This window comes from Ailuropoda melanoleuca, chromosome 3 (assembly GCF_002007445.2).
Source record: "Ailuropoda melanoleuca isolate Jingjing chromosome 3, ASM200744v2, whole genome shotgun sequence".
NCBI lineage: Eukaryota > Metazoa > Chordata > Mammalia > Carnivora > Ursidae > Ailuropoda > Ailuropoda melanoleuca.
In genome coordinates, this window is record NC_048220.1 from 38,218,907 (window position 1) to 38,229,078 (window position 10,172).

General features: G+C 44.3%; 1 protein-coding gene across 1 annotated transcript; it reads right to left on the bottom strand.

Moving 5' to 3' along the window:
* Positions 1-3,224: 3,224 nt before the first annotated feature.
* On the bottom strand, positions 3,225-9,161 carry PLK2 (polo like kinase 2). The gene is made up of 14 exons (XM_002918316.4): positions 8,710-9,161; positions 8,047-8,154; positions 7,786-7,902; positions 7,457-7,586; positions 7,137-7,224; positions 6,587-6,682; positions 6,280-6,478; positions 6,042-6,189; positions 5,603-5,700; positions 5,167-5,296; positions 4,684-4,924; positions 4,439-4,568; positions 4,067-4,177; positions 3,225-3,932 (listed from the first exon to the last, which is right to left on the bottom strand). Exons 1-14 carry the CDS (start codon positions 8,977-8,979, stop codon positions 3,741-3,743), a joined length of 2,058 nt encoding a protein of 685 aa, XP_002918362.1. The 5' UTR covers positions 8,980-9,161; the 3' UTR covers positions 3,225-3,740.
* Between the last annotated feature and the right edge of the window lie 1,011 nt (positions 9,162-10,172).

Sequence of the window (10,172 nt, forward strand, 5' to 3'; positions counted from 1 at the left end):
ACTGCCTCACCACCCCCCACTGGGCTCTTCCTTCATCTTTATAACCATGACTTCCATTAAATTCCTTCTCTTTGGAAGTGCTAAAATGACTTTTGTATTCCTGACTGGACATGATTGACACAGAGAGACTGGAAGGGGGAAAATGAGTCAGGCATTTTCTTTACTGGGTAACCAGGGTTACTGCTATTATGGGTGTGGAAGGAGGCAGGGGAAACAGAAGAAGAAAAGGAGCAAATATTTGCTGAGCACCTTTGGTGTGCGAGTACTTTATCATCTCATCTTCACAGCTGAGGAAGCGGAAGCTGAGAGATGTCAGGTATTTACCGGGATCATATCGTTAATACAGGCTTGAATAGGAATTTGAACTCAGAACTGATTCCAAAGCTTCTCTGCTAGAATGTGGTTCTTCCCTAGCAAACATTCAGAAATTGTTCTTCCAGGGCTGAGGGGACTAAGATATAAAGACAGTAAATGTCAGATAACCTGGGATCTGGGTTCCTGTCATGGCCACACCAAAGTTAGCTGAAGGTAGCTATTACTATGCATCAGAACTAATACATCTTTTAAAATTGCCTTTTATCTCAGCCTTTACTCTGCCAGTATTTGGGCTGGCTAACTGAGAAACATTCTTGAGGTTTGAAGGTGTTAATTAAGTGCATCTGCTATTTTGGAATTGTATTTATGGAATTCAGGGGCCTTTTGTTCAGAAGAGTATAATTTATTTGGGAATTTCTTCTCCTCCTTCCCTCACTGCAAAGGTTTGTCAACACCGTTATGTTTTATATAGCTGGCCTCAGTACCAAAAAAAAAGAAAGAAAGAAAAAGAAAAAGAAATGCTGGGTAGAAGGAATGAAAGAGATCCATCATCTCTATGTGCTCACATGTACTCCTATATTACTTCAGACCTGGTTACTTCCAAATCTTGCTTTCTCCTGACATGTAGACATATATGTCCCCCTGTTTTCTGGACCTCTTTGGGTGTCCTTACACAAGTCTGGTTGAACATGCCCTACACTATTTTTCTGAATACATGGTTTTCCCTTTTATATTCCTAATTTATTTCAGTTATTGGCCCCACAGTACAACATGATACCTCCCTTGACTGCTCTGCCAGTCATCCCAACCCCCACCCACTCCATCAGACTGCACATTCAGTCGGGTGCCAAATCCTGTTAAGATCAGCTAAGTCACTCTCAAATCTGTCTTCATTTATTCATTCATTATTTCACTGCTATATGGCAGGCCTGGGATTTAGTGCTGGGGATACTGAAATAAACCAGATGGGCCGAAGGCGATACTTCCTATCTAACTCTATATGCTCTTTTTCTGTTTGTCCTTTCTCACTGGGTCCCACCATTAATCTCTTTACTGTTTGGGTTGTCTTTCTCCATCTTCTTCCCCACCCATTTTGCCTATGCCCCTAGAATGCATTTTATAAAACTAAAATAGTAGGTCACTTTCTCCTTAAGATCTTTCAGTAACTACACATAGCCTTCAATGTAGCCTAAATGCCTTGGCATGACATAGCGGGACACATCACGTCCGTTTCTTCCAGCCTTACCTGTGATGCTTCAGACACACACACACACACACACACACATACTCCCTTAAACTCTCTGACATCTACATCTGTTATTTCCACTGCTTAGAATGCCCTTCCCTATCTCACATTTCTGTTTAACCCCCATTCATTTTTCCAAACCCAATAAGAAAGAATCTTCTTCTCTGGAATCTATTCTCTGAGTCCACCCCATGCCTGGGGCTCCTTCCTTAGGATTCCTGTTCTTGGTTCCCACAACACCCAGAGCATACCTTTATCATAATATCACGGCACTTATCAGATTAATAGGTAAATGCACTGTCTCCTCCACTCTGCTTCCTTGAGGGTAGGGAGAGGCTCGGGTTCTTTCTCCATCTCCAGTGCGGGGCCCTGGATCTGCACACAGATCCTCAAGAGTGAATAGGTATATATTTTATGAAAACGTGAAGTAATGTACACTGTGAAACTTACGATGAAAGACCACTTCCTACACCTTGCAAACTCCTATTTTTTTCTCTGCTCATAATAGAAACAGATCCTACTTTTGCACACCTGGCTATCAGTGTAATTATCTAGTATTCTTATGCTATCACTGTAAGGCATTTAACCAAGGCTGAAGTTGTGTACATGGCCAGAGAACTCGAGCCAGCCCGAGTTCTAGGGCCTGTGAAATATCCCTAACAAATTCCCCAGGTGTGACTTTTATTAACACAGAACAGGTATAGTGTTCGTAAGAATTTTAGGAAAATGTGAAAGTCGTACCCCCATTTCTACACTATGACAGGATTCCAGTGTCCACAGAGCCTAATACGTGAGAGTGCTGCCTTTCTCAGGACAGTATTTTCCTTAGTGTGATTACAGTTGGCAAATAAGTATTTGCATCTCATACAGGTCACTGAAGTTCAGAATAACAGAATGAGCAGCTTTTCACACCTGCCTAAGAGTAGAGCCCACTGAAAGAGAAAACATTCTCAGATTGGCCTCCTGGAGAATTTGATAGTATAAATGATGGGCTTAAACCATAGGTTGATTCCCCTGCCATTCCTCATCCACCATGCACCCAGCAGAAGGAAAATAAAATGACTTATTTATAAAGTACTTCACACTACTGGAATGGTGTACTAGTTGTGCCAGCGGCACTGGAAGTGTTTAGGCAGGTTTAAGCTGAGTAATACATTTAGGTGGTGCAATTATTATAAAGCATAGTTTTGCCCATATTAAGATAAGCTTCCTGTACTTATTGACACATAACAGATATCTGTTTACCCAAGATGACTCTGGCTTTCAGCTCCAAGCTAAATGAGTTTTAAGGAAATACTCCAGAGAGAAATTGGTTGTGGATTTAGTAGGAGGGCGAGACTTTGGTTTTAACAGGAGTAGTAGTTTTGTTACAATCTTCTCTTCTCAAGCTAGATCTACCCAGAAAATGTTTGATTGTACTTCAGGGGTTAAGGATTTACTTCCTACAAACAAAAAGTCAAAGATCTAACTTTCTAGCATGCTTCTACACTCGATGTCATGCCGAAGAGTGCCAAGAATCCTTGATAAAGAATGTCGAGATGTGGTGATGCACTATACAAAGACAGGAGACTGCTGTTTCTGCTTTTTTCATACTCTTTATTGCCAACAGTTTAAAATGGTCAACATAAAAAAAAAAGAAACATTTTGATAATAAATACTGCTCTTTTGGCTGTAATAAATAAAAAGTTTATTAACAAGGAATGCACTTTTCCAGCCACAAGTGTCTTCAAAAATTAACAAAAAAAAAAAAAATTATATATGGCCATAGTTCACAGTTGAGTAGCCAAAAGCTGCTCTGATTACAGCCTTTAAACAACATGGGAGCTTCCTCCCTTCTCCCTCCCCTTTGGGAAGTATATTCACAGTTCCAAGTCCTCTGTCTGAAATGCTCTCAACAGAGAGAAGAGTCAATGCACCTTTCTGCGAAATTGTCTGAAAAACCTTTTAAAACAGGTACGTCAAGGAAAACTGCATTCTGGTTCACTCTCAGATTGTCCAAAGTTCAGAACTGTATGCCTCAGCCTGGTCTGGTTCCATCCAGTCCTGCAGGCTCTAGAGGAATTGTTTTCGTACCACCACCTGTCCATCTTTTTCAACATGCTGTAGACCATCTGACTGGCTTCCCTGTAGATCTCACAGTGGAAAAGAGGAGTCCCATAGGGTCCATTCAAGAAGTCTTTTAGTTACATCTCTGTAAGAGCATGTTCAGAGCATATTCCATTCGATGTTTTAATTCTAACGAACAGCCAGACATCAGCAGAGTTGTCAGTCTGAAGGTTGTAGATATCCTGTCCTCATTGATGTAAGTGAGAAGATATTCTTCATTTTGGCTACAGATGATTATTTTCGTATGATCATGGTAGAAATTCACCTTTCAAAAGGAGACACAGATATTAGACATCTCTAAATATTCAAGAATTAGACAAGTGTGTCCAATAATGAAATGGCTAGATAAAAATTACTTTTTGTGACCTAAATACACATACTCCTAAAAGGTTCACTTACCTGAAAGGTGCCATCATTGAAGAGCATCATTAAGGCCTTATCAGATTTTAGCCATTGAAGGAGGTAGAGCCGAGGTCTTCGAATATCGGTAACACTAGGCAGATCTCCACCCTAGAAGAAATTGGAAGAGTAAGTGCCCATAAAGATTCTGCAGTTTCCAATTCTTCTAGCACAAGCCTCTCCAACTTGAGCAGGCATCAGAATGACCTGGAGATTCCTGGTCCCACCTCCCAGAGAATCTGATTCAGTAGAGCTAGGGTAGGACATGAGCATCTGCACCTCTGAGAAGCTTCAGAGCTGTGCCGATGCTACTGGTCTATAGACTACCCTTCAGATACCACTGCTGAAAAGCCACATCCAGGAGGTACTTACATCCATGAGGTTCTCCTCCATGTAATGAGAGAAGTATTTGAGCACCGTCACTTGACTAATGAATTGTTCAGGGGCATCTGTTGCTGGGAAAACAGAGCACTGGCCAAGCTCTGCGTAATAGTGAACTGTTCTGAAAAACAGGAACCATAGGGAGAAACAAAACAGAAGCAGTTAGTCACTGTTCTTAGATTTCTTTAGTGCAAGATTAAAGAAGTGACAGGACTTCATTAACTGGATATACTTACTTTTTGTCTGGAAGGAGGCTCATGTGAGCACCATTGTTGAAAAGGACACCTACAGTGTGGTCTGAGAGCTGGTACCCAAAGCCATATTTGTTAGAGTAATCGACCCATTTGGTGACCCACTGAAAGGAAGTGCTCAGCTGTTCTTTGGGAATGCAGTCAGCTTCTGGCATGTTTTCTAGACATCCTCGAAGGACTCTTGCTACTGTGTCTGCAACACTGCCCATGGTACTGTCCTCAAGGCCTGAAAAGTCAGGGAAAATTATAAAATAATTAACAATAAAACCTTAGGCTTTGGTGGCTGCTGACTTTCCCTCCACGACTTCAGAGGACAGAAGTCTCAAAACTGTTCCTTGCCTTTTTCCAAGGCCTCTGATTTTGCCTCTTCTATGTTAAATTGGGCCACAAGACAAATGGACTCCAGTTACTTAGTATTAAGCACTGGCATTTATAGTTTTATGTAAAATGCCATTGGCAGCTACTTACATTCACTGCTACTGCTGCAGCTGCCAAGAGTCCCTCGGACTATCATGCGAATAGCATCTCCAATCTGCTGTTTATTTTCTACTGCAGGTGTTCCAGATCTGGCGACTGTAGTGGTAGGTGGCTGAAGCTCCTAGAAAAGAGAAGAGTTAAGACAGTAAGTCAAGCGTCTGCAATTTAAGGTTAAAAATTCTTGGTTAAGGTGAGATTGTGGCAGTTGCTGGGAAAGCTGATCAAAAAGCAATGAGCACAAAAGGTGTTTCAGTGACTCAAGTGCATGCACTGTTAAACTGAAAAACAAAATCTTTCCTTTTAAATGGCTGGAAGAAAAGCTCTAAATAAATAGAACATATTTGAATCGTGGCAATTATAATCCATGTGATAATTAGCAAAGAGCAGAAATGATTTAAAATGTTTATTTTATTCTTTTCCAGCATACCTCATCTGTCCTGTGTTTGCTGGGTTGTTGAGTTATTGAAGTCTTTTTCAAATCATGCCTAAGCTTGTAAATTTCTTCATCTTCTTTAGACACTCTATCTGTAAATCAAAGACAAGAATTATGAGCATTAGTCTATGCTAACAAGGTAGGAACAGAACTAGCCACATTTCCTCCTTTTACATTAATAACCAGCTTATGAGCATTCAAGGCTAAACCAGCATTTTATCATTACCATCAGCTGCAATTATGCAAGAAGCACACTTTAATGTGGATGGGAAAAAAAGCTATCCATCACATTTTGCAGTGCAGATTTATCATGCTATAAAAAGTTCAACAGTATTCAAACAGACCAGCTGTTACGCTAACATAAAAACATTCTTTAACTTATCAAATTTAAATAGAATACTGGATACAGAAGAGCAGAAGTCTTATAACTTACTATGTGTGTCAATATATCTTGCTTTGTCTTTTTTGCCACCAAAAAGAGCAGCAGCTGCTTTCTTAAAGAAATTCTTAGCCGGGCTTGACAAGTGGAAATCTGGAACTGTATGACAACAGCTAGAAGAGAGTCTGTCTGGAGTGAAGCCCTGCAGAGTGTCAGAAAAGACTTTCAGTAACCAGTTGGTTGAATAACTGATCAATAGCACATAATAAAAAGATAAAAGAAATGTGCCAACCTGCAAAAAAAATTCATGTCGAATGATGTCATCCAAACTGGGACGATCCTCTGGGTTCTTGGACAACATGCTAGCTATTAAGTGCTTAGCAGGAGCCAGCAATGAAGATGGCATTGTATACCTTGCTTCTCTTATGCACCTGTACGTTTCTTTCAGATTTGTCGTTTCAAAGGGGGGTCTTCCTAGTAACATTGTATACCTGTGTGCAAGAGAACACTTCTTTAGGAATGGTCATAAAGCAACTCTTTTCGATTGTTAAATTCTAAATACAAATTTGCTTTTTGATCATTTTGGTGAATTTACTTACATTACACAACCTAAGGCCCAAATGTCTGATTCACAGCCATGTCCTTGCTTGTTGAGGACTTCAGGAGAGAGATAATTTGGGGTACCACATATTGTTCTAGAAGAACAAAATATGAAGATCTCATTAACTGTTTACACTTAGTTATCTGGATAAAATGTTAAAAGTACTGTATTGAATTCCTATTTAGAAAAATTTGACTTTTAATTTTTGGCATCTCAACAATTAACATTTGACCGAGTGACTTAATTTTTTTAATACATGTGTAATTTTTTTCAGCTACATGACAAAGTGTTTTTAACCGAGACCAAGAACAGTGTAGCATTTGTGTAACATGTCAGGCAAATACGAGACAAATTTCTTTCATAATCAACTCATAGGCATAAGGTACTCTGCCTGGTTCAGAGTGGGCACTTACTGTTTTCATGGATTAACATTATTGTGGTTTGTGGATGTTAGTATCAATGGACCTTCTCCAAAACATTAACTGGGGGGGAAAAGGGGCATATTTGATCTCTATAAAATCCTTTCAGGATGTATCTTTCTGACTCACCTCCTTCTGTGTTCCAAGGGTTCCAGCCTGGCTGCCAAACCGAAGTCCCCGACTTTTAATTCCATGGCTTCATTAATAAAAAAGTTCCCTGAATGATAAACAAAACAAAACCTGAATCCCCTTGAAAAGATGTTCTAACCAAATAAACACATATTCTCTTTGGAGGCTGGCAGTCAGGTGTTTACTATTGAAGTCCCCGATTCTAAACGATTGCATGGGCTAGATCCCAATTAAGAACATTAACACATAACAAGGGAGACAGAAAAGAAAAGAACACCTCTCTTTAAAGCAAAAGTCAGTGTTTGGAATAGAGGGCTTACCTAGTTTGAGATCTCTGTGTAAGATTTCTTGTTCGTGAAGGTACTTTAGTCCAGACACAATCTGCCTGAGGTAGTATCGGACTTCTGGCTCTGTCAACACCTTCCTTGCTTTCAAGATATGAGCCATGGACTAGGAGAGGAGAAGGGAAAAAGAGAATCTGTCAAATAAAGTTATCAAAATCAGTAATTTCCTTTTGCAGGTTGAGTGATGAAAGTTAACATTGCAATATAATAATTGCCACCACCACTAAAATCCCAGATAAAATGCAATTTGAATCCCACTTCAGTTTGGGGGAAGTAAATGGACTCAAACAGGAGTTAAAGCTTACCCTTCTACTGCAGTATTCCAAGAGAATGTAAATGTTTTCTTTGTCCTCAAAGTAGTGGTAAAACTGCACTACATGCTTATGATGAAGGATTCTGTGAAGCTCTATTTCTTTGTCAATCTGAAAGAAAAAGCAAGACAAAGCTGATGAGCCTTCTGTCACCTTCTGTAAGCCAGTTGCTTACACATGCAGAAGACATTTTCTTAACAGGGAAGGGCCATCCCTGCACACAAAGAAAATACTTTACTCAACAGTCATACACACCTTTTCCCTTTGATGAGGTTTAGCTACTCTGCTGTGAGGAATAATTTTTGCAGCATAGACTTTGTTGTTCGTCAAATCTGTCATCTCGTAACATTTGGCAAAGCCACCCTGAAACAAAGCCGAGACAGCATTGAGTGTGGCAGAAAAATGGACAGCAGATATTTGTAAAAATATTTTAAAAATTAGAGAAGGAAAATTACGGGGAAGTAAGGCTGGACAGACGTATGCTCTGTACTTTTTAAAAGCTCCTTCAGGAAGGGAAATGCATTCCTGAAAACAGAACAGTTCCCCTTCTCGCTTTACAAAGAGGAGCTTTATGGAGGGGGTTGGGATCAGGGAGATGAAAAATAATGTCTGAAGAGACCTGTCAGGAAAATTCCCTGGGGAGCAGGTGGAGGAAGCTAGGGGCTGGAGTGGAAAGCACTCGCTTCTGGCCTCAAGATCAATTTCTTTGGGCTGCGGGAGGCACTCAGAGCCGAGGCTAAGGATGTAAAGCCGATCGCGCGCTGTCAGCGCACAAAAGCCAGAGCAGGGCAGGTGAACACCCACGTCCCGCCGGGATCAGAGGCCCCTGAGAAGCCAAGACGCTGGGACTCAGGGTCCAGGGAGCTGCCCGGGCAGACCTCCCTCCCGTCAAGCAGCCGGGCGCCCGCCGCTCGTCACCTTTCCCAGCACTTTGCCCCGGCAGTAGCGCTTCCCCGTCGTGGGGTCCACGATAATCCGCGAGATCTCGGCCCCCGAGTGCGAGTGGTGGTGATGGTGGTGCGGGGCTGCAGGCTGCCCCTGTGCCTGGGGCTGCGGCGGCTGCGGCTCCTCGGGGGGTTGCTGCGGCCGCTTCTTCTTAGAGTCCCCGCCACAAGCCTTCCCCAGCGCCTGCTCGCACATCTTGGTGCTGGCGGCCGGCTGGTAGGTGATAGTCCGCAAGAGCTCCATCGTCGCCTCACCGCCCGGCACTGCCTGCTGCCACCTCCGAGGCGCGGACACACGTCCGAGCTGGCCCTTGCCCTCGAGCCCCTACCTCCACCGGCAACCCGCGCCCGGCGTCCGCGTCCACTTGTGAGAGTGCGAACGCCCGGCCAAGTCTTATATACAGGCCAAGGAGAGGGGCGGAGAATCGAAACGGGATGCGACGTCACTGGCGACGCCCCGCCCACTGACCGCCCGAGCTTGTGAGGCCCGTCGCGAGCTCCGGACTGGCCGGCGGCGTCCCGCGGACGAGCGGCGCGCAGACAGGGACGGGCCGGCCTCGGGGAGAGCTCGCCACAACGGGCAGACCGGCAAAGGCGTCCGGCAGCCCCGGGACCGTCACCCCATTCTTGGAATGCTCCGAGGTTCTGGGTTTGAAATGGAAACCCAAAGGCTGGCGCCTGGCCCTGCCCTCCTCCTCAACTCCGCCCTCGCCCCGCCCCACTCGCTGGGTGTCCCCGCGGTGAGGTGTGTGAGCCCAGCTGGGCGCTCTGCTAACGCGGGTCCCCTCCCCATCACAGTCCTCCCTGACCGCCCCGCAACCTGACGCCTCCAATCAGGTGTGACTGTGTCCAGAGTCCACTGCACAGGCACGTGAGGCCTCACCCTTGCCGTCTGGAGGGCCTCGGTGCTGCCGCCCACCGGCCCCGGCGCCACCAATCCCTGCTGCCCCGCATTTTCCCCCCCACCGGCTCGCGTCTAGTTGGGGCCCTGCCGGGTGGCCATGCCAGTGAAAGGCAAGGGTTCGCAAAGCTAGGCGTTCCGAGCTCACCGCCGCTTCTGAATGAGGCGGACCCAGGCCTGGGCCTGATTGTAACCCAGTCCCGCTTAGGCCTGTTTGGCTTCTGCTCATCACCTTAGAGCGGGCCTTTGTAGGAGGTCAGGCCCTTCACCTTGGAGAGGGAGCCCGGGCCCTGGCGAAGTCTTCCGCCTTCAGGTTTCACTAGGACTGGGGAGCAAGGGCGTCCTCTCGTGGGATGTTCCAGAAATGCAGGCACTGGTCTGAGTGGGCGGCGGTTAACAACGACGTGGGCCGCCTTTGACAGTAAGTGGTGTTAAAAGCACTCCTGGTACTAATCATGGTTTACGGTTGAAGTCATCTCTCACTTCTTATTCAGAAGGGGTTATGCACTGTGCGTCCTTTAATGGCTCCAGAAGTC

Coding starts and splice junctions, on each gene's coding strand:
- PLK2 (XM_002918316.4), bottom strand. CDS start 8,979: ATGGAGCTCTTGCGGACTATCACCTACCAGCCGGCCGCCAGCACCAAG. Junction 7,225..7,456: donor ACACAGAGATCTCAAACTAG/GTAAGCCCTCTA, acceptor TTTATCATTCAG/GGAACTTTTTTATTAATGAA. Junction 6,479..6,586: donor TGGGCCTTAGGTTGTGTAAT/GTAAGTAAATTC, acceptor TCTTGCACACAG/GTATACAATGTTACTAGGAA.